The sequence below is a fragment of the Myxocyprinus asiaticus genome, chromosome 34 (assembly GCF_019703515.2).
Source record: "Myxocyprinus asiaticus isolate MX2 ecotype Aquarium Trade chromosome 34, UBuf_Myxa_2, whole genome shotgun sequence".
NCBI lineage: Eukaryota > Metazoa > Chordata > Actinopteri > Cypriniformes > Catostomidae > Myxocyprinus > Myxocyprinus asiaticus.
Window position 1 is genome coordinate 8,692,511 of NC_059377.1, and position 24,941 is coordinate 8,717,451.

Below are 24,941 nucleotides of genomic sequence, written 5' to 3' on the forward strand. Positions count from 1 at the left end.
TTTGACAATGTTCCAAAGAGCACCTTATGTCCAGAATCCTAAATATTTCTTCTACATTTTACATATTAACTTCTCTTTTTCAAAATCCTAAAACTCAGTTAATTTCCAGATTTAAATGACAAAAACAAATCCCAGATTTTCAATTTTTGGATTAGTTTCAGTGTAATAATTGTATTCATCAGACTTTTTGAGAATTACTCAAGCAAGTGACAGATTGACAGCAAGAGTCACTGCTGAGTTCCTGTTGCCAGGGCAACGGTGGCTCTGATAGGCTTTTCAGAGGAGTCATGTGACCAGCAGCTTTGACGTCACTGTGGGAGGCAGTTTCCTGCTCTGAACTAAGCTGAGTCTTGTGGAGTTTCTCATTGCCTCTGCTGGTTTCATCAAAGCGTGCTACTGATACCTGCGACTGCATCTCACCTCTGAGGCCACCCAACGCCTCTTCTCCACAGAGCTCCCCAGGTTATGGCCATCTAAAATCACACGGCACAGCACCATAACAACAGTCTGAGGTGAGTTCTGTCAGTTTGTCCAAAATACAATGTGCTTAGCTGGGTTTTCCTTAAAGGTAAAGACTCAAGTGCTGTTATACTTTACATTGGACATACATGCTCCATTGTCAAAAAGAGGAAGAGGACTTTGAATCCAAAAGATCAAGATCTGTCATATTTGAGGTATTCAGTGAGGTTTGAATAAATAAAGGAAAACTGTTGCTTGACGTACAGTGTCGAGGCTCTAAAAGTGAAGAGGATGGATGCCACTCTCAAAGCTGATACTGTAGGATGAGGACACCTCTACCCAGAATTAAGGAGCACCAGGGCTGCCCATGTTTTTCTTCGATTTGATTCTTTCTTGCTCTGAGGAAGCTGCCAGGAGCCGACCAGAGTGGATTTATAGTAGACCTGTTGGCTTTGGATAAATCCTGGAACATAAGGCTTAGAGGAGGGAACACCACCTGATTCCAAATGATGAGCTTCTCACCTGGATGCTAAAGCCTCAGCATTCACTTTGAAGTGCCATTTAAGACAGCAAAGTATATACTTCAGCAGCTTAGACACAGGGATAGTTGACAAATAACATGTCCAACATGATTTTAGGTTCAAATGTATATAAATGTATAAAGGAAAGTGTATATTGAAAAAAAATGTGCTTCATGTGGTAACATCTAAATTGCCTCGTTTGATTCAACTCAAAAATACAATTTTTAAGGGCTAGACCAGGTAGAAAAACCTCCTATTAGCAAACTGTTGCAGGTTACTAGTTTTTGCAGTGTATATTGTAAGTGCTTTGACTGGTCACCAATTTCTTTCAAGTTTTTACCATGTTTAATCACCCTTTGGCTTTTTTTTTAAATAGACCTGTGTGAAAAATGAATTCTAAAAGTATAAGTTCACCATGTAGTCTCTAAATTAATCTGAGCTGATATTGTAAATTCTAAACTTCAGTGCCGTATGAAAAAGTCAGACAGTGTGTTTGCAACTATTTTACTATGCATATGCAAAGGTTTCTAAGTCACACTGTAGTTTAAACAACTTACCTATTGTTTACAAAAGTCACATGGATTTATGTGAAAGAGGAAATAAGCCTCAGCAGACTGAATTCACCTTATTGAGGGGCCGGATCACATGTCCACTGAAACAATTCTGGAATGTAATGGGAGATTCAGGTTCAGACTTCAGCTTGATAAACAAAGTGAAAGAGGTGCTCTCAATACATTTAACAAAACAGATCAGGTTGCAGGAAGCCTATTTTTTTCCCTTTCACAGTGTCGTGGCATGTATGTAGGTTGCACAGTGACGTAAATGAAGTTTTCATCTCGCAGGCAGTTCAGAAGCAAGCAAAAAGAAAAAAAAATGCTGTTTAGAGAGAGAGTTTTAGCCCACTCTCAGAAACAAGTGGGTGCTCAGAAATATGTGACGTTCTGTAGGGATATGGAAACAGAGAGCCTCAGATTTGCGGGAGAGTTTAGGAAAGCCCCAGAGAGCTGAGAGACTGAGATAGAGTGAGAAGGAAATGTAGAAAAGGAGAGGGGAGTGTCGATTAAAGGGCTGCAGAGATTCCTGTGAAGAGCTGTAACTAAACTTTGGTGACAGATAGAGCTTACAGAGAGTGGAAACAAAGGAGGAAAGTCCTAAAAGTGAACAGGTGAAACAGAATTCCAGCAATTATGTCAAGGTGGGTGAAAGAAGGCAATCTGACAGTGAGTAGTTGAAAAGTGACAGTGGTGTACTGCAGTGTGACTTGTTATAGTCCATCTAAAACTATTTAAAACAACATTTTTTGAATATTTGTGTAATAATAAGTATACCGTTTTTATGGAATCATATTAATTGTATTTAAATTGATCTAGTGTTGGCAAAAATATTATTAAAAATGGTGAAAAATGTAGTAAAGAAATTTACAGTAAAATATGCGCTTTTTACATTCACATACACTTTACAGTAAGGTTTATTCATTAACATTAGTTAATGCATTAGATATCATGAACTAACAATGAACAACTTTTTTTTCAGCATTTATTAATCTTGGTTAATATTTTATTAATGTATAAATGTACAACTGGTCATCGTTATTTCATGTTAGTTCATAATGCATTAACTAATGTTAACATACACAAATTTTAATATTAAAAATGTACTTTTATATGCTGTAATTCACATTAACCAAGATTAATAAGTGCTGAAAAAGTGTTGTTCATTGTTCCTTCATGTAATTTATGTAGGTAACTAATGTTACAGAATACAACATTATTGTAAAGTGTTACCCTAAAATCTTTTTGTTTGAAAAAGTTGACGTAATTTATCAACAACTGCTTTGTCAAAGCTGTCTCTAATTCTGATATTCAAAAAGCTTAAGTACGCACTTTGAAGGAAAGCATGGATATTGTCAGTATAGCCAGTTCATCTCTAGTATTTTAGGGATTGGGATTAGGGCATCATGAATGTTGCTATCCATTAATATCTTCATTTTTGTCGTGCACCTCAAGAGAGCCAAAATATAAACTTGGTGGAAGATTCGTAAATATCCAGATTGAATTTCTTTTGCTCCAAAGATCTAAGCCCTTCCAACCATTTACCTTCTCATTGAATCTTAGTGTCAGTATAGCATACCTTTAGAAGGTCTCGAGAGCTTTTCATTGATGTCTCTGAGAGCTTTTGAAACACAATGACGCTTGATGCCTAGTGGCACCTCAATCTGTGAGGTGTCAAGATTGTTTGTGTTTTTAATGAGCCTGAGCCATTACCAAGGACACAATTTATCACTCCAATGATAAGCTAAAGTAAATACATTCACAATGATAGCAGCTGAGAACAATAATGAACATCAAAGCATGATAATTAGCCATGATGTTGAGCGACAGTCATTTCACGGCTCAGTTGCTCTACATTTAATTTATGAGTGTTGAGACATTTAATGTTAAAGCATTTCCTGTTGTCGTGAATTTGTTAAGTGTCATGTCACTATTGCTTTAACTGACAATGGTTTAAAAGTGCAAGAGTAAACATTATAAATAAGGTTTCTAAAAATAGGAGCTGCACAAATATTTACACTAACAGCATGAACTGGAATTCAGTCGCCACTTGTCAAACAGTGGCGGTTGGTATTGTTCTCACAAAAGGATTGAGACAGGGTTAAGCAAGGATAGTTAACAAAGAGTTAATGCTGATTTCTGATGCTGTTTGATGGTTGGACATTTATATTTGAACTAGACAAAAATGTTATATACAGTAGATATTGTTGTTTCATCAGAGAAAAATGGTTCCTTTGTTCATCTTCCATTACTGTTGCAGTACTTAGGTAGCAAATTTATGCACAGTTGACAGTGATGCATGTTTGGTTAGTCCTGAGAACTTTTAGTCCACTCATTTCTCAAATCATTGGTAATATTGAGATAAAAAAGCACATTGCACAGTGTAGTCCAGTATCTACCTTCTGCTTTTCTTTATCACCATGTCCTATAATAAGATATTTAGTGCTCCTTACATAACAGACATGAGTCTATATTTATATCCTATTGCTCCAGATTAGCCCCACAGAGCCTAGAAGTTAATCCTGCAGGTACAAGGAGAGAGAAACCAGATTGAGTATCTAAAGTGAAAACGTCCTTTGCTGATCAGGGTTAGGTCAGAACTCTTTATAATTACCTTTGAATATACAAAAAAAAAAAAAAAGATTTTTGCTGCTTGTTCAGTTTACTTAATTAAAATGAACTAAAGCAACAAAATTCTAGAACATTTTGTCACAACTTCATTTCATTTGGTTTTATCCATTTAAATTTGTAAAAAGTTTACTTAATCCATTTGAGTTGGGACTACATGAATACTTCTTGTGGTATTAATACAGCATGCTTTGCATGGAACTCGATAGGGAGAAATTAATTGTTCAAATGAAGTGTTATTTTATGTGTTTTGTGCAAGATGAATATAAAGGGGGATACTTGTTAGTGTTTAATGTTTTGTTATGCTGAGATTTAGAAGAGTTTCTGTTATGTTGGAGTTTTGGGGGTTTCCATTATGATGAAGAGTGGAGCTTGAGCTAATGATGAAGACATGAAACTGATTTGCTCGCTTTGTTGAACAAATGTTGTGCTAACCATAACATAGTTACTAAACTACACTCTGTAGTGCTTCCAACCAGCATGTATTTATCATGCTGACATTCACTTTCACTAGTTAGTACATAAAAATAAATAAATAAAAAAAATAGTATAGTAATTTTAAAATAGTAATTTTAAGTTAAGATAACTCATTTCAAACATGTGGAACCACTGTCCATGATTGAATTAAGTTCACCCAAAGAGCTATTTTTTTTTAGTTTAACTTCCCTTTGTCCTTCTCATTTTGCAGTTTTGTAATATCACACCTGCAATATTGAGATACAATACATTACTTTTTCCTTTACACATGTGACCAACATTTTAATCCATAGTAACTTAGTTTTATGCATTTTTATATATATGAAGTTTTTTAAGCATTGTTTGTTCTGCACAGTTAATACAGGACCACTGCGAGAAGATTTCATATTTGATTCCACCATCAGACACAAGATTAGCATTCATTGGCTGCACCACTTATTAATGCTAGGGATGGCACCGATCCGATACCTAGATTGGTATCGGCTCCGATATTGACGTTTTTAGACGGAAACTATTCAAAGCCACTTGAAGATGTGAGATAGCTTTGTCTAAAAAGTAAAAATATAAAATGCACGCGCAACGCCAGTGCGTTAGTGAATGGCGCTGCTCTGTTGACACACACACACACACACACACACACACACACACACACACGTTGGTGCGGCTATCCTTATGAGGACTCTTCATAGACATAATGATTTTTATACTGTACGAACTATAAATTCTATCCCCTAAACCTATCCCGCACAAAACAAATTCTACATTATTAGATAAAAAAAAAAACATAGTTTAGTATGTTTTTTAAGCAATTTCAATTATGGGGACACTAGAAATGTCCTCATAAACCACATTTATAGCATAATACTCTTGTAATTACCAGTTTGTAACCTAAAACAATGTCCTCGTAAACCACCCAAATCCAGCCACACGCACACACCCACCCACACACACACAAACACACACACACACACACACACACACACACACTCGCTGCTAATTTTAGCCTTCATGTGGTGCACAATATTTGAGCGCTACTCACGAACAACATCTCAGATGCAGATGCTCAATAGTTCGGTTCACTTATATTTCGAATGGCACCGGAGGAGCATTTTACCAGAATTTGAATAAGAAGCGAATTAAACTACTGTGAACTCGCCTACATACCACTTACAGGACTTCCTGGAGAGTTCAGAATGTCAAAATAAAAGCCAGAAGGTTTTAAAGTTAAAGGTGCATGATTGAATATATTACTGTATTTAAAATTCTAAAAGTCAATGATAATAATAATTTATTGTTATAATCATTATTATTTGTTTACAAATTATAACAATATTTAAGATGAATAGGTTCCAAAAAAATAACTGACTGAAAAGTGAACTAATATCTTACAACTAAATTGAACAAAAAACAGATTTAAAATCCAGATACAAGTTAAAAAATGTATGCAAAGAAAACTGCTTCTTTTCTACTGATGACTTATACTGGAATTACTGTTAATTTTGCTGCTACATTATCCAGTAAACTAGTTAACAATAAAGTTTCTTAATAAGCTATACATTTATATTGAAATAATGTGTAGTTAGAGGTTTGTGTTTCTTTACATATTAAAGAGTACCCCCAATTAGTTCCACACAATATTGTAAAGATATTCTAAACTGATTATGCAAAAAAACAACACTGGTATCAGATCGGGATCGGCCGATACTGAGATTTCAGATATCGGAATCGGAAGAGAAAAAGTGGTATTTGTGCATCCCTAATAAATGCATAGGCAGGTCTTGTTAAATGTGAGTTGTTTGTTCTATTTTGAGATATGGAAGAAGGGAGATGGCATGAAAATCAGAGGTTATACATCTTTTGTACTGTAAGCTGTGTGACAGCATTATTATACAGACTTCACTGGGTTTATAGAGGCCCATATAAATCTCCCATCTATAATGCATTTGAGCCACATCAACCTGGTCTAATGACAAGTGGTAAAAATAGTACGAGATGGCAAAATCGTAAGAAATTGTGAAAAGTTTGCTCGTACAAAACACACAACTTTTATTCCCATATAATAAAATAAAATAAACTAACCAACAAACAATGTTATGATGATTTTTCCTAAGTTTAACTTCTAACCCAAACCTAAACCTAACCATAAAATCTAACCCCTTAACCAAATCCAAAACCTAACCATGATTTTAATAGTAAAATTACTGTTGTGTACCATGGAAGAAAACATTGGGATTTGAAACGAGATGAGTGAAGTATATCACAGGTTATTGACGTACAGTACATCAGTCATTTGTATTGCATAAATAAATAAGAAATGCGTAACCAGATTTGTTAACAGACTTTTCCTTTTTTTCTTCAACCACAGAACTCTTGTTTGCATTTTGAACCGTTAAAATCACATTTGTCTGTAAAAAAGTGAAACCTGGGTGGAATAGATGTAAATGAGTCCTACATTTATATTTTGACGTGTCACAGACTTGTTAGCATTGCACAGATGTTTACTGCAGATTGAGGTAAACCATTGGTGCCAACAGCGAGCCCATAGAAACCAACAGCCTTGCAAGAGTCGACCTAAATTTATCAGCTATGTGTGAAAATCACGAGATCTGCGAAAAAACATGCAGTTGGTGGTGAAAGACTGTTCCTAATATGACTTTTAATATAATATTCCATTTACATACATTTCACACTGTACAAAAAAATTTTTTACCAGGATTTTGGTCTTGATTTCCAGTAAAATAAAAACGATACATTTAGTTGAGAAGCAATTGTGTAAGAAACTAAGACTTTTTTTTTTTTCAAAGAACAAATCTTGAATTAAGAAACTTTTGAATGTGTTAAGCATAAACCTAACTATATTCTGTTACACTTATACTTCAAAAAATATTATTAAAAAATTATTAATTTAATATAAATAGTAAATAAAAAATACCCCCAAGATATGCCAATGGGGTTTTATTTGCCCACTGTGGTTTTGAAGGGTGGAGGAGATATAAACCTCTGTGACACACACCTTCCTGTGCAGAGATCCACATCATTTGTTTGACTCTCCATCAGAAAGTGTTCCTTTCTGTCATCATTCTGAAAGTGCATTAGAGTGATAGTTCACCCAAAAATGAAAATTCTGTCATAATTTACTCACCCTCATGATGTTCAAAAACCATATGACTTTCTTTCTTCCTTGGAGTAAATGACAGAATTTTCATTTTTGTGTTAACTATTCGTTTAAGGCTGTCAACACAAATCACGTCAACAGGCAAAACAATCGGCCAAGTCATTAGTTTGATTTCAAAGGCAAGCTGGATCTTCTACCTGTTGTCTGTTGATGCATCAAAGGGTTTGTTACACCAAAGCTGAGAATTAAATTAAATATTATATTAAATTGTGAATTACCATTGGAGATGTGGTGTAGCAGTTAGCAGACTTTCTCCGACATGTTGAGCTGTGATGGTCATGCGGGTGGTGCAAGTTCCAATCTGGCCTGCAACATTTCATTATTACTTTGCCGTATTGTTTCTTGTCTTGTATTCTTTCACTGTTCAAAAAACACTGCCATAATCATTTTTTACAGAGAATTTTTATATTGTTTTCCAGTAAAAATAACTAAACATCCTCAAAAAAAAAAACCCATTCATTTATTGTAGAAGCAAAAAATGTAAAAAAAAAAAACAAAACAAAAAAAAACAAAACATAAAAGTATTTATATATATATATATATATATAGATAGATATACACACACACTCTTGTTTACAGAGACTGTATCATGAATTAAGTTGAATTTTCTTATCATTGGTACATTTATTTATTTATTTATTTATTTTTATTTTATTTTTTTGTCTGACGTTCTCTGACATGTTGAGCTCATCTCTCCACTGTCCATAAAGAAATGCTGCAAAAATAATTTTCTAAATTAAATGTTATCTTTTTAAAAAAAATATCTAAACATACTTAAAACAAGTAAAATTTACTTTAGAAGCAAAAAATAAAAAATAAAAAAATAATAATAATATAAAATAATGCTTGTTATCATAGACGGTATCTTGAATATGTTTGTTTTCTTACCATTGTTTTTGGCATAGATCTAACAAAATATAGGGAGGTTTATGCTTAAAACAAGAAAAACACCAGTAAAAAATAAACTTAATTTAAGGTATAGTTTCTGAAGACAATTTATCTATCCCTGTCTCTCAAGTCAGAATTGCAACATTTGTTTACAGCAATTATACTTTTTATTAATACTTTTTTTTTTATTATTTAAAATGGCATAAAACTACACATAACAGCAGGTGACACTCTGAACTCTATCAAAAGAACAAAATTGCATACTGAATCACACAGCTTGCTAAAGTCACACAAAACTCACTCCAAAACAAAATATGCTTAATAATCAAGTTTTTATAATCAGTGGCTTCCTAAAAACGCATTTAAGGAAGAAAAATTTAAATACATAATAAATCTATATGACTGGGTGTCCAAGGGTAGTTGAGATATTTTAACTGGAAAACAAGATAAAAAAATACAGAGTACATAAGTAAATAAAGTGAGCAATAAATAAAAAAGTGGCACAAAGACAAAAAATAAAATTAGATGTTAGATAAAGCCTTGTATTCTCATCCTGAGCTTTGGCTGCTTTGTTGTGCTTTATATAGGTTTATAAGATTCTGCTGTGTACTAACTCTGTATACTGTATGCCTTATGGTTAGGTCAACTTTGGTTACGTTTAAATCATCTTTGGCCAACAGGCTTCAAAGTCTCATCTTGCATCTTGTTTGGGCTCAGGATTAAATGGCTAGTTGGACGTTAGCATGACGCTAATGTAAACATTGATTGAATTAAGGTTATTATGTGCACTGTGTCTGCTCACAACAAACAGATGTGACTGACGGTCATGTGTGATATGTTCCTGAGTTACCTGTCACCTGCCTTGCCTAACTGTGGGGACATCAGGACCTTGTGTTCACCTGTAGCCAATCCGTCGGCTTGTTGTTATGTAAGTGTGGCGTCACTGTGAGGTATTGAAGGCTCTAAGAGTCTTATAGTTAATTTGAGACACAGATCTTTGAGTGGCTGACCCTGGAAATAGAGAATTCAAGAACATCACTGATCCCGCAGGCTACAAGCTCTGCTTTATAAGTACAGGCAAAGCTCCAGCTCTGAAGAACATGGCTTGTGTTGAGCAGGGATCAGGAGTGATTTCATGGGTGATGGCACAGACAGGATAATGACAGATGTCTCTGTGCGATTAGAAAGAGTCTGTTTCTTCTCAAAATCTGGTGATAGCACTCAGACCTCAACACTTTTAAAACTAACCACAATGTGTTATTATTAGGTGTTATGCTAATGCAAGTATTTCTATTACTATTAATGCTCATAATTGGAGATAGGGATTTTAACAAACCCATAACTTTAACTTGTCCTGCATGATTTTCACCAAGTGGATGATAAAATGGCCACAAAAAAACAAACAAAAAAACTTTTTTTCATTGAAGTAGGGACCCATACTTAAGTAGCTACTCTTCTATATTATAGATATACATTCACTGAGCACTTTATTAGGAACACTATAGCAACATGATCTTCTGCTGTTGTAACCCATCTGGCTCAAGGTTCGACATGTTGTGCATTCTGAGATGCTGTTCTGCTCACTACAATTGTACAGAGTGGTTATCTGAGTTACCGTAGACTTTCTGTCAGCTTGAACCTGTCTGGCATTCTCCATTGACCTCTCTCATCAACAAGGCGTTTCCGTCAGCAGAACTGCCGCTCAGTGGATGTTTTTTTTGTTTTTGGCACCATTCTGAGTAAATTCTAGAGACTGTTGTGTGTGAAAATCCCAGGAGATCAGCAGTTACAGAAATACTCAAACCAGCCCGTCTGGCACCAACAATCATGCCACGGATGAAATCACTGATACCACTTTTTTCCCCATTCTGATGGTTGATGTGAACATTAACTGAAGCTCCTGACCCGAATCTGCATGATTTTATGCACTGCACTGCTGCCTCAATATTGGCTGATTAGATAATTGCATGAATAAGTAGGTGCATAGGTGTTCCTAATAAAGTGTTCAAGGAGTATATATTCAATTTGAGTGACACACCCTTATGATCATTAACCAATCACAGTTTAAGTTTAACAATGGTATTTGTAGTAAAACCATAGTAAATGCTAAATTAACAATGTTAACTTACAATAATACCATTATTTACAAGTAAAACCATGGTACATTACGACTGTACAACCCCAATTCCGAAAAAGTTGTGATTTGTAAATTATATTCACCCTTTGCTATATTGAAAGCACCACAGCTACACATTATATGATGTTTTACCCTGTGAATTTCATTGTTTTTTTTTTTTTTTGGTTTATATATATATATATATATATATATATATATATATATATATATATACAGTAATTTCAAATCAGATGATTGCAACCCACTCCAAAAAAGTTGGGACAGTTGAGTGTTTACCACTGTGAATCATCACCATTTCTTCTAATAACACTTATTAAGCATTTAGGCACTGAAGACACAAGTTTGTTAAGTTTAAAAAGTGGAATTTTCCCCCATTCATCCATTATATAAGTCTTCAGCTGCACAATTGTACGGGGTCTTCATTGCCGGATGGTGGGCTTCATAATGCGCCACACATTCTCAATTGGAGATGGTCAGGACTGCAGGCAGGCCAATCTAGCACCCACACTCTCTGCTTACACAGCCATGCACTTAATAATCTGGGCAGTGTGTGGTTTGAAGTTGTCATGCTGGAAAATACAGGGACGTCCCTGGAAAAGATGGCATCTGGATGGCAGCATATGTTGCTCCAAAATTTGTGCATATCTGTCTGCATTCATGGTGTTCTCACAGCTGGCCGAGTTACCCATGCCATGGACACTGACACACTCCTGGCCCATACAGACACTGGCTTTTGGACCTGACGCTTATAACAGCTTGGATGGTCCTTTTCCTCTTTGGCCAGAATAACATGACGGCTGTGTTTTTCAAAAACTTTTTGAAATGTGGACTCTTCGGACCAAAAAACAGTTCCACTGTTCTACTTTCCATCTAAGATGAGACCGAGCCCAGAGAAGTCGGCAACACTTCTGGACAGTGTTGATGTTGGGCTTCTGCTTTGCATAGTAAAGTCTTAACCTGCATCTGTGGATGCTGCGGCGAGTGGTGTTGACTAACAAAGGTTTACTAAAGTAATCCCAAGCCCATGTTCATGATATCCATTACAGATAAACAGTGATGTCTGAGGGATCAGAGATCACGCTCGTTCAGAAGTGGTTTTCATCTTGCCCTTTACGCACCGAGATTTAACCATAGTTCTTGAATCTTTTAACTATGTTGTGGACTTTAGAGGGTGAAATGCCCAAAATCCTTCCAATTTGTCTTTGGGGAACATTGTTCTCAAAGTGCTGGATTATTTGCTGAAGCATCTGTTGGCAAATTGACAAGCCTCGAATGATCCTTGCTCTTGAGGACTAGGCTGTTTCTGGAGGCTCCTTATCTCCTGTTTCAAATCGCCTTGTTATTTTAACTCGTCAAATTGTTATTCGTTTTAAACTGCCCCTGTCCCAACTTTTTTGGTGCATGTTGCAATCAGCTGATTTGAAATTACTGTACATTTAAAAAAATAAAATAAAATAAAATAAAATCATCATATAACGTTTAGTTGTGGTGCTTTCAATATAGCAAAGAGTGAATATAATTTACAAATCACACATTTTTGTTTTTATTAGCATTTTCATACTGTCCCAACTTTTTCAGAATTGGGGTTTTAGTAAAACCATAGTTAATTGTAATAATAATAATAAAAAAAACAAACATGGTTTTCGCCAGTTACTACATCATTGTTTCAACAATATCACTATAGTAAAACCATGGTTGATTTTCGTAAAGGTTAAACAAATAGTATGACAACCTTAAATTAAACATAAATTTATACTTAGTATACACTTAATAAACTAGAAAACACAATGTTTTATAAAAATGGGATCAAAATAAAGTTAACAGCAGCAATTAATTTAGCTAAAAAGAAAAAAAAAAGGCAAAGTCCCTTTAAGACTGCACAGAGTTTAAGTGAATCATTTATGTGAACTAGTTCATGAACCTTCCCAAAAAATGATTCACTAAAATGAATTTGAGTTCCAGAAGCTAAATGTAAGGGAATCATTCAATATACTAGTTTATTTACAGTCCGTTACGAAAATCGAGAGCTCATGGCAAATTTGCCACAAACTTGCCGCAAATTCCCCACTGATAATTTTCACATGCAAATGAGCTTTGCGGCAAACTTACAGAAAATTGTCCATTGTTAACAAAGGTTTGCCGGAGGTTCACCACTACCGCGAAGAGCTGCAGACTTCTGGCAAACATTTAGGGTGAATCAAAATCTCATTTGCATGTGAAAAAAACGAGCAGCAAATTTGCGGCAAGTTTGTGGCTAGTTTAGATTTTTTTGTACGGGTTAAGTGTCCAAAAGAACCGATTCGTGAAGTTTCAATGTTACTTGTTGGAAAATGTACCTCCTTACTGGAAAAGCTATTGTGAAAATAGTCAAGCCACACTGCTGAAAAATATAGGTATATATACTGTAAATATAGTTAGTACAATGCTACATTTTACTTAACCATTCCTCAACACTGCTTGGGGGTGAGCTCTTTTGACTTGGGCCAGTAAGCAACCACCTAGCAACCATATAACAACTAGCTGAAAAAACAGAAAAATTGGCAGCTGCAGCAATGCCCTGGTAACCACTCAGACCACCCTAATGACGACCTAGCAAGATCCTAGAAATGGTTAAACACTCTTTGAACTGCTTAGCAACATACAAAAATCCCACTCAGAACACCCTAACAACTGCAATGCCCTGTCAACCGCCCAGAACACCCTAGCAACCACCATACCCTAGGACTGATTTTCACCTTTAAACACTCTTTCAACTCCATAGCAACTTACAAAGAAACAGTCAGAACACAATAGAAACCAGATAGCAATGCCCTGGCAACCACTCACAAGACCACAGCATTGCGGTGATGACTTTTGCATGTGCGCACACATTACACACACATATTTGCTTCAGAAAATGTAAAAGTCTCTTTATATTCCTGAGCGTATGCGTCCCTCCACATTCATTAAGCCGTGCATGATAAGAGTGGCCTCATTCTTTTGTTTGTTTTAGCGATAATTGCCATTGTGGTATACAGTAATTGCACATTATTTGATAGGATGTTGCTGTGTTTTGTGCTTCACTGACAGCCAGATTAGACCATCTGTTACCATGACAACCCACCACAAAATAATACACATGCTGCATATCCATTAAGCAATTAAACTCTGATTGGTCATGATGCTTTTTTATGTGTGTTCCCTTCACAAGTGTTGGTCTGTTGTGCATATGATGTCTACTTCCTGAATAACTAAGACTGCTTAGGTATAGTTTACCCAAAAAAAAAAAAAAAAAAAATGTACTCACCCTCATACTGGTCCAAACCAGCATTACTTTCTTTCTTTCGTGGAACACAAACGGAGATGTTAAGCAGAATGTTAGCCTCAGGCATGTCACATTTCACGTTCACTGTATGGAACAATTATGCAATGAAAGTGAAGTGTGTCTGAGGCTGTCATTTCCTTACATTTAGCCTCCTTTTGTCTTCCACTGAGGAAAGAAAATAATACGGCTTTGGAACAAGGATGAGTAAATGAGTGAATGTGTGTGCGCGATATGCTAAGCTATAAGGCTTAACAAGTGATATTGTAGATTTGCTAACTGAATAAAATACCCGAAAGAAGTTCTGTCAGCCAGTGAAAACGCATTGATGTCCAAGGGAGTAATTATTCTGGATTTGGCATGATACCGGCTCTCATTTGTTGAGAGAGGGGATACAGGGGGTCAGCAGGTGCTCTTTAGCTCTGATGAGGGTCAGTATAAGGTCTGGTCAGGCCTCAGAAGATTAGGTTCAGTTCCATGGCTCTGATATATAAAACTAGATTTTGGTTGGATGGGGCATCAAAACCCAATTTGCTCAAAAATCTGAGGGGGTCACTGTTCTGAAGGTTTTTAGTGCATTGCAATAAAGTTACTAGGGTGTTCTGGGTGGTTGCTAGGGCATTGCTTGGAGGTTGCTAGAATGTTCTGGGTGGTTGCTTTGTGGTTGCTTACTGGCCCAATTAAACAGAGCCCTGTATGCAAGTCTCTATGATATTCTGGTCTCTCTAGATATGGCTCAGGTCCCTCCTGCAATGGTAGTCTATAAGATTTTTCACCCATTTATAACAGGTTATTCCATCATTATTGTTTAGCTATCTTTACATATTTTGTCACTCCACCATTAGTAGCCCATGAGAATAATAGGCCATTCTATATAACAGATGCTATCTGTGGCCCTCATATACTGTACATACTGCATATAACTGAATAGCTGATGCCAGCTTTTTCTATAATTTAATACAGACATTTAAAAAAAATAAAAAAAAATAATCTAAAACTGAAACTTTCTTTTGTTCTTTCTTTTTTTGTGACGATGTTTTTTTTTTTTTTTTTTTTTGGCTTGTACCCACTCTTTTGTTTCCAACTTATCCTTGCTATAGTAAATATGCACAATGTCCATTTTGAATGGATTTTAGTGCAAACAAAATGTATGGAAATACAACATTATCATATATATATATATATATATATACAGTATATACACTAATAGTGGATTTTTAACAATCATTAAAAAGACTTAAGTTGTGGACATCAGTTTTCCCCTTTTAAAGTACTAAACTATTCCATATATATCGACGACATCATCCTTTCAAGAAGTGAAGGGACGATCTTAAAATGTCCACACTGTTATCATGATTTTGTGTAGTAAGCAAGTGATTATTGAACAGTGGATATTTGTAGACATATCAGCATACATTTTTCTTAAATGCACCTTTTAGCTTCACAACCTTGATCACAAGGCTAGTAATTGCCAAATTATACAGTAAAACTTTCAACCCTGTTAAGACCTATAGGACCTTCTAAAGACATAATTATGTCCCAACATCTATTACAATGTATTAATTTAGTTATACACATGTTCTTTGTCTGATGAAAATGTTTAAAATCTTACACAAATGTGCTTTAAATGTCATCCTATCAAGCTATCAAAAGCATCTTCTGCATAGTCTGATCCTAATATGTGCTGTCAGGATCTTATGCGCTCGGGCTGTGTAGGACTGCAAGCACACGCAGGTCTTTACAAGACATTTGCATCAGGAAATGATTTTGGTGCAGCTGCACACACACATGCTGTACACACACACATTGCAGCAGGTGAGAGCATCGCTGCGGTCTCCAAGTGGAAAGTTCAGTTGACAGATGAGAAAAGGAAGATGAGTGTTAGATACGTGGCAGATATGCAGTGCTTTGCATGCATACTAGTACATTCACAAAAAAGTGGTTGTCCCATCAAAGCTCAAACAATGAGCAAATATCTTTTATTTGCAAGCGTCTCTGTTTCACTTCTTCTGTGCCTCAGAGACAGATTGAATTCTGTTGTTAACCTAAACTAAACTAAAGCTAAAATGTTTTTATAATTTACTCAACCTCATTTTGTTCCTTACCAGTATGACTTTCTTTCTTCTGTCTAACACAAAAGGAGATGTTGGGCAGAATGTTAGTAACTGTTTTTCTCACTTTCCTCCCATTATCTCTCTTTCTCATCTCTCCAGTTTAAACTAGACAATCAAAATGGGAAAGCAAAACAGCAAGCTCCGTCCTGAGGTGATGCAGGACCTGATGGAAAACACAGACTTTACTGAGCATGAGATCCAGGAGTGGTACAAGGGATTCCTGCGGGACTGCCCTAGCGGTGCACTCACCATGGAAGAATTTAAGAAGATCTATGGCAACTTTTTCCCCTACGGAGATGCGTCAAAGTTTGCAGAGCACGTCTTCCGGACCTTCGATGCCAATGGAGATGAAACAATAGATTTCAGAGAGTTCATCATTGCTTTGAGCGTCACGTCACGTGGTCGTTTGGATCAGAAGCTAAAGTGGGCCTTTAGTATGTACGATCTGGATGGAAATGGATACATAAGCAAGGCAGAAATGCTAGAGATTGTACAGGTGCGTTTGGGTGATTGTGACTTTATACCTCTATAATGCTCGGTTGAACTATGTCATCACACAACAAAGCGATAAACGATCAGTCTTATTAAAGACCCCATGAAATTGCTTAATGAGCACAGTTTACTATAATGTTTTGACGTGTTTCCTATTGAAACAGAATTTTTGGGTGGGCCAGGATGAGAAAGTAAATTTTTTATGGGGCAATATTTGCCCCTTAGATCTGATTTTAAGGATTTTAAGGGGCATTTTACCTTTATTACCTTTATTATTTTTTTTAAACACAGTGTGTTGTCCTTTTATGTAAAATAATTTGTAAATAATTATAATAATGAAAATAATAAAAAAAATACTTGATTTGAATACATTTTATTAATATAGATTTCAAATTAATTTAGGAATCAAAATGTTTTTATTCTAAATCATATTTTGTGATAATATGTATTAAAGCTGAAGTATGTAATTTCTGCGCCACCAAAGGGAATTGTAAAAATAAATAATATTTTCAAAACAGTTTTCTGAGTATGCCCCTCCTCTGCTGTTGTTGTTCAAACAGTCAGATAGTCCCACCCCCAACATGCCTAATGGGTTTAATTCCAACTCCAGTTGTTCATTTTAATAGAGAGTTGGCGATTTGAGGAAATATGAGCGACAGCGACCATTGGCGATGCAACAAAGTTGAGCAGAGTAAAACCTTATGCAAATGTGTAGTGATGCAATGTGGCGCCTACCAATATGAGTGAAGACAGTGATCCGCCATTATCGTTGGATAAACTAGGAGCGTTTACTAGTGACTAACAGTACAGTGATTTCCCGACTTGCAGCATTTTAATCAATGTTTTCAGCTTTCATTCTATTTTTATCCTAAATGTATTTTCACACTGACAGTGTTTAAACCGCTTGAGGTTGCATCTGTGTTGTTGGTTGCTAGATCACTTAGTTGCTGCAAATAGCTGTCAGTGTAAATGCCCCTCAAACAGCCATGACAGTGACAAGCAATAGGCCATCCGTTTGGTTTCTATTTCTTTGCTTTTGAGCCCGGTAGCCCTGCACACAGGCAAATCTCATAGGTCCAAATCCTGTTCCAAAGAAATTACTTTGAGTTCAGTCATGAAACTCTACATACTGTAAGTTGATTGATCTTTTGATCTTAAATCTGTTAGCCAATCGACTTGCGTATTTCATGGCCAAGTCTGATAGGTCCTTTGATGCAATCCGTTAAGCAAATTGGCTTTGACATATAGTCTGTTAGCTTGCATACCACCGTTTGTCTAGCATTTAAACTGCATCAGTTGTTTGCAAAACTACGAGAGTTTTCTCACTGAAAGCCTCCTCCTCCCCAGCACCACATTTCTAGAGATGCTTCGAGGGGATTGTATGAATGTCTAACTGTGCAGCAGCAGCATGTCCTAGAGGGTCAAGACCAAACCTACTAACTTGTCATATCCATTATAATACTGTAAAAATTTGTAGATGCATTCACTTGAAATAACATATTCAACCATCCAGTGAGGACATCAAAAAACACTTTTCAATGGTTAAATGCTTACAGAGGTGATATACCCAACACTGTAGTCCAAGAATTATATCATATGGCAAATCAACAGTATCATATTACCTATAATCTCTGGGTTTTATTCCCTTTTTTTGAACAGACTCAAATAAATAAATAAATAAATAAATAGTTTCATGACGCAATTTTCATTTGTGTCCAGCGTTTTTGCTCAATTAGAGCAGTCTGAGTGCAGTAGGCAAGGTTTTTTTTCTTATGTATAGGTGAATTTCACACCTTTGCAGCAATTCATGAGATGCGTCAAGTTTCTAAGTGCACTCTCTGAATCTGACAGCTGAGTGCATGCAAATGGCTGTAATTTACCTTTCAATCCATTTGCGTCTCGGAAAAAAAGAAGTCACTATGGTGATGTTAAATTAGTTAGCTAGTGAATGCTCCTGTTTCAAATCATACACAGAGTCCTCTTATATTCAGAGGCACCACAACTGTTTGGTCAAAGAAAAAGATTTCCAAAAAGGCAGATTTTAGCTCTGTTTCAGAGCCTATAAGGAGCATCCTACCTAGACAAATTTGAAGGCATCTTAGAGCACTGGTGACACTAAAAGTTGTTCCAAAAGACAGGCAGAATAATTATGCATCCTTCTAAGACACCTCATTTGTATGCACTGCGATGAGCTCTGTGAAGATATTCAACCAATATGGCTGACTAGTCAAGAGTTGATAATAAATATATTTATATTTCATTAAAAGCTGAAATCTGATTAAATATTGACTATTTTACCCAATATTTGTGTGTGATATGTATTTTTTATACTTATTAGAGGAGGGTTGCCAACTTTGGATACTTGGTTGAAGTAAGATTTTGACAACATGGCCAGGACCGCATTAATGCACGGGTGAACCGTTCAAGCCCCGGGGTCCTGCCATACCTTCTTGCGGCCCTGGACATGTGTGCATATTTGATACTAGTAGGCCTACTATTTTTAGTTTCTAACACCACAACAAGACTTAATAAAACCCTACGAGGCAGTAATGATCTTTTTTCGTCTTTTTTTGTGCTCACTTGCGCCAACTATCCTGGCATTTACAATTTAATACACTATGGCACAACCAGGGGTTTTCCTGGGTCCAAAAAGGGTTTTCAGTGGTGGCTTTGGGACACTATCCCCCACAAGCTCAAAGATGATTGGTTACATAATTTCAATAAATTAATTAGCATAATGACTTAATTGCATTTCATGTTTACATTTGATATCTGGAATAATATTTATTTATTTTATTTATTTACTTTTTACTGTAAAATGCTACGGGAAATCAAACTTAACTAACTTAATTTAAATAACACCTTATTTTTATAGGGCTAGTTAAAATATTCTGACTGTATGAGTATCCCAGTTTACTAAGCTGGGACTGTGCTTCTAGTGAAAATGGTTGTTTTCATTAAACCCCTTCATTCTACATTGTACTTGCCCTTATGAATGTTTACCCTGCCATAATTCTTCCACTGTTTAACTGGCATTTATAATAATAGGGTCATAACTTTATCCTAGTTACTGTAAGTCAGTGCAGCTCTTCCTAAAAATAAACTGATATGAAAAAACGAGTAGCCTAATAAATACATGTCCATAAAATACATAAAAATGAAGTTAGTCTGTTAGTTTCCCCTAATAGATTTAATGTGAAACTAAACTATAAAGTGCATACGTTTTATGGTCTCCAGCGAGATATCGTGGGAAAGCTTGTAGAGTCGTGCAATTGTTCCGCTCTGTCTGCACTATCCCAGAGCTCTGGTTATGCTGTTTCTGGAGCACGCTTGTGTGAATTTGCTTCGGCGACCCAAAAATGGAAAAATTCTACTAGCAAGATTTGTTGCTATGTTTTTATTTGTTTAACAATGAATGATGTTGTCTTGATATTTGGCATGAGATTTATTTGGGTAGCGTGAGAGTGTGTGACTGAAAGCGTGTGTTAGCAACCCTGAATTATTAGAGTATCACATCATTAGCCTAGCATTAGCAACATGCTAACATCAACTGCAATTGGAATTGTTAGAGCTGTTCAGATTGCAGTCCAAAAACCCAGAAAACAATTAGCATTTTCAAGCCACGGGTTCCACTCTGAAATTGGCAGTTTTAGATTTGAGTAAAATAAGTGGTTAAAATGACATGAATAGACCTCTTATGTTTTAATCTAGAACATAAATTACATGCAATTATACCTCAAATGTAAATGTCAAATGTTTTTTTTAAAGTGATGTTTCTGCCACAGTGCTAATTAAGGACGATAACTACTATTAGCATGTGAGTTAACGTGTTTTACAAAATGAAGACTGTTTTTTTTTAAAGACACAACGGCTTCAAAATCCATATTTGCGTTATGACTGTGTGCAATTTATATACTAGAGCAAAATCTGAAAGTCTCTTCAAGTAATTTTGACCACAGATCTTATTTTACTTATTTTATTAAAGTAAAAAAAAAATCCCTATTCAATAAACTCATAGGAAATTCCAGAGTGAACCCATGGCGAATTAATCTTCAGGGTTCACCTACAAAATGGACGCCATGGCTGAACATCTTTATTGCAATTGAATCTCCTGTGTGCAGGGTTGCCAAGTGTCCCATATTTTGGCCAAAAATGACAACATCCCATACAGGACGCCTATTGTCCTGTACTTCAGTGGCGAGACGCTCAAGGGGACACTCAAGGGGGCACCCCTCAAACTATGTAGTGCTCTTAGTTATGAAAAGTGTTTCAAATCACTCACTTATGAGGTTCAATTTCAGTTAGGATGCTGTCTTAGAAGGTAGCAGCCTACATAGGCAGTAGACAATAAGGCAGCTGACTAAGTTTTGGAGCAGAGATTTTGTCTTGTTCTCTGTGAGAAGACAACTCTAAAACTCCATGCAAGTAAACGCTTTCAGTAAAGCTGATTTTGATGTTCTCTTTGATGTTTGTTCCTCAGGCCATATATAAGATGGTTTCTTCAGTGATGAAGATGCCAGAGGATGAGTCCACACCTGAGAAACGCACAGAAAAGATCTTCCGCCAGATGGACACAAATCGTGATGGTGAGCTTTCTCGCTTTCTCCTTCTGTAGTGAGCTCAGTTGTACAGTGTTCAAAATGGCAAATGTAGCAGGTCATCCAGGTAGAGTATTCAATCCATATAGAAAATAATACTGTGCTCAATATACATACTATATACTAGAGAAGTACAGTGTAGTATGGTAGTATGCTATTTCAAAAATGTCCAATAGTCTGGTTACATGATGTCCTCACTCCTGCTGTTTGATAGCTGTTCATTTTTGACCTTTGACCTGTGTTCTCCCTCAGGTAAGCTGTCACTGGAGGAGTTTGTAGAGGGCGCAAAGAATGACCCATCCATCGTGCGACTGTTGCAGTGTGACCCAAGCAGTGCCGGCCAGTGAATCAATAGAGCGTCCCGCTACTGTCATAACCTCTCTCACACAGGTCTTTCTGTTAAATATAACTGTAATATCAACAGAGCCTGGACTCCAAAACTCCACCCCATTTAAGAGTCTGTGTGTTTCACCAGGCGAGAGGGAAACATGGAAACATGTAACCATTTTTCCATGGACACACATCTGAAAATGTTCAAAAACTTGCATACTGAAAAACGCAAACACATACTTTCCTGCACACTAAAAAGCTTGTGTTCACGTGTCTCTCCGCACTCTGGAGACCTCGTATAGAGCTTTTTTTGACACAATAGGTGGTGATGTATGTGACATCACATCCTGTTGTAAACCTTTGGTACTGAAATGTACCCCCCTTACAAATAACAAACACAGATTTAGTGTTAGATTTTAGCGTTAACCGAGGTTGGTTTAGAGCACATTTAAGTAAAGTTGTCCGAGTATTTCAAATGCACCTATATGATTGTTTATACAAAAACTATATACCAAAATATAGTTTATTAATAAATGGTTATAAGAATTTTTTCATTTAATTCAATTTACACATACAATAACAAATATCATTCCTAGAATTCCTAGTAATTCAATTCTTTTCAGCACATAAATCTATTGAGGAGAGGTACTTGGGCAGCACTTGCCCATATCAGAATTTTTTACTTGAAGTTTTTATGTTTATTTTTATTTTAATGCAACATTTATTGCATTATGATGTCAGAGCCTGTGACAGCAAATCTTAAAGGGGCAGTTGATGTACTTAAGACGATGGTACTCCTTTTAGGAGCACAAGTATAACGTATAAAATAATTAATTAAAAATGTCATTTTTAATTATTTAAAAAAATTCTATAAATTCTATATTTAAATACTCACTGCAGACACTGCAAAAACAAAATTGTAATATTTTTAAAAGTATTTTTGTCTTTTTTTTCCTGGTTAAAATATCTAAGGATTTTTTAAGCAAGAAAAAGAAGCAGAATGATTAAAATATTAGATTTTGTTAATCTAACAAAATTTGGTGGGGGTTTACGTTTAAAACAAGAAAAACTTTTTGTCTATTGGGGAAAAAAAATAAATAATATATATATATAAATGTAATTTTGCTTCTAAAGTAAATGTATCTTATTTTAAGAATATTTCAATATTTTTACTGGAAAAACAAGACAAAAATACTCAGTAAGATTTATTTATTTTTTTTACATTTTTTTAAATTATTATTCTTATTTTTTTTTTTTTGCAGTGTAGGGCAAATATTAACAACAAATAGTTGGAAAATATAAAATTTCAACCAAACAAAATAATATTTTCATACGGACAACAGTTATATTTATTTTGCTGCTTAAAACATGGAACATGAAAGTATTATACAAAGAAAATGTAGATATTATTTATGGTTTTACTGGGTGGGTAAGTGATGAACAATTTACCACACCAAAAAAAATAAAATAATTTGTTTTATTATAACGAAGCCGCTGTTATTATTCAAATATGACATTTTCTTTTGTTCCAAATAATCATTTGTACAGTGAATGTATATATATATATATATATATATATATATGTAGGATTGTGACAATGAACAGCAAAGACCACACATTACTATGCACATACACAAGCCACCATGAACCAATGCAACATTTACTATCAAATACCAGCTTATAGGTTCTTTTTACTCTATCCACACCTTGATTCTGTCAGATTGTCTCACTAAACAAATGCTATATGTTTGCATTGTCAACATGCAAGCAACATGCAAAAAAATAAAAATAAATGCTTACTGAACTTTAATTGGACTTAAATCTTGGCCTTTGGGTCTTTTTTAGTTATTTTATTTTTATATGCTAGGTAAAATTACAGCTCAAGTCATACTGCACGTACTACATGTGGATCAGCTCCTCAAACGGAATGTATTCTCTGCATTTTCTGGGAAATGTGTGCATGTTTAATGATGAATATGTGTCTCTGTATGTATGCGATATGTATGTGGTGCTTTTCAAGTACTGATGTGTTTATTCAGTGTTGTTTATGCATGTATTGCAGTCACCACTTGTCAGAAAGGCCATCACGGCAGATCATGTATGTGTAAAGATATGTCTACACAACCTCAGGGTTAGCAGTGATTAGTTTAAAATGCCAGAGACTATAAAAGAATGACATGTGCTTTTTCTCTGTAATGCAAATCCATTTTATACATAAACGCACAAGCACTCATTCAAACATAATATTTAACGCAACATATAAAATGTGGTTTCCACCTAATTTGCTGTGAAATCAAGGTTATAATGTTTAAAAACATTCTTCAAGCCATATGCTCAGTGTTTAAACCGAACAATTCACGAAGGAGCTTTTTTTTTTTTTGCAATCAAAACCAACAAAAAATGTAATTATTTCCTGCAGCTTTTGCATTTTTGTGATATATCCTTCATACAAAAAAATAACAAGCATTTGGTTTATTTTATATCTAAACTGCACAAGACAGCAGCATGTGGTCAAGTGCCAAACACAGATAAATATATATGGCAAAATAAACAGTGTTCTGTCAGTTTATGCTGTACAACTGTTATCTGTCAAACTACATGTTTGTCATTATCATTTTGTATGGTAGCTTGTATATTATGTAAGTGTAGATATAAACTTGATCATATCTAAAATAAAAAGTATTAAAGAAAAGAAATTGCTTGTCTGTCGTGGGTGAGCATTATTTACCTTCTGTCTGCACCAGTGTTGAGGAAGCCAGTGTACTCTTTTTAGAAAGTAGTCAGCTACATTACAAGCTACTAACAAAAAGTTGCTAACTTCACTGAAGCTATTTAAAGAAGAAACTATTTTTAGATATACATGTTTAACAATGGCATGATATTATTTAATTGACAAGTTCTGATTGCAGAATTAAATAATATATCACTAATTAATTAATAAGGGTGACATTCTCTTTTGAAAATTACCCATGGTTTTACTACAGTAACCATAGTTTAACCATGGCATTTGTAGTAAAACCATAGTTAGTACAAAATTAACTAGGTTACTACAGTCATGGATACTGCAGTATAACTATAATAAAACCATGGGTAATTTTTGTAAGGTTTAAACAAATAAGGTGACAACATTAAATTGAACATAAAATGATACTTAATATAAACCACTGAACTAGAAAACACCCTATTTTGAATAACTGAATTAAAAGTGATGAACAGAAGCAATTAAAGGGACAGTTCTTCCAAAAATGAAAATTCTCGTATCATTTACTC

The 24,941-nt window shown here is 35.3% G+C and overlaps 1 protein-coding gene across 3 annotated transcripts; it reads left to right on the top strand.

The window, feature by feature from the left end:
- Positions 1 to 366: 366 nt before the first annotated feature.
- Positions 367 to 24,358, top strand: LOC127424863 (neurocalcin-delta B-like). 3 transcript variants are annotated; one of them, XM_051670363.1, is made up of 5 exons: positions 367 to 512; positions 726 to 1,033; positions 16,351 to 16,747; positions 21,224 to 21,329; positions 21,594 to 24,358. In XM_051670363.1, the coding sequence occupies exons 3-5, from the start codon at positions 16,370 to 16,372 to the stop codon at positions 21,686 to 21,688; spliced, it is 579 nt and encodes a 192-aa protein (XP_051526323.1). In that variant the 5' UTR covers positions 367 to 512; positions 726 to 1,033; positions 16,351 to 16,369; the 3' UTR covers positions 21,689 to 24,358. The 3 variants fall into 3 exon arrangements, with proteins under 3 accessions (XP_051526323.1, XP_051526322.1, XP_051526324.1); XM_051670362.1 differs by lacking the exon at positions 726 to 1,033; XM_051670364.1 differs by lacking the exons at positions 367 to 512; positions 726 to 1,033 and adding an exon at positions 1,043 to 2,175.
- Positions 24,359 to 24,941: the final 583 nt, after the last annotated feature.

Coding starts and splice junctions, on each gene's coding strand:
- LOC127424863 (XM_051670363.1), top strand. CDS start 16,370: ATGGGAAAGCAAAACAGCAAGCTCCGTCCTGAGGTGATGCAGGACCTG. Junction 16,748..21,223: donor AAATGCTAGAGATTGTACAG/GTGCGTTTGGGT, acceptor TTTGTTCCTCAG/GCCATATATAAGATGGTTTC. Junction 21,330..21,593: donor GATGGACACAAATCGTGATG/GTGAGCTTTCTC, acceptor GTTCTCCCTCAG/GTAAGCTGTCACTGGAGGAG.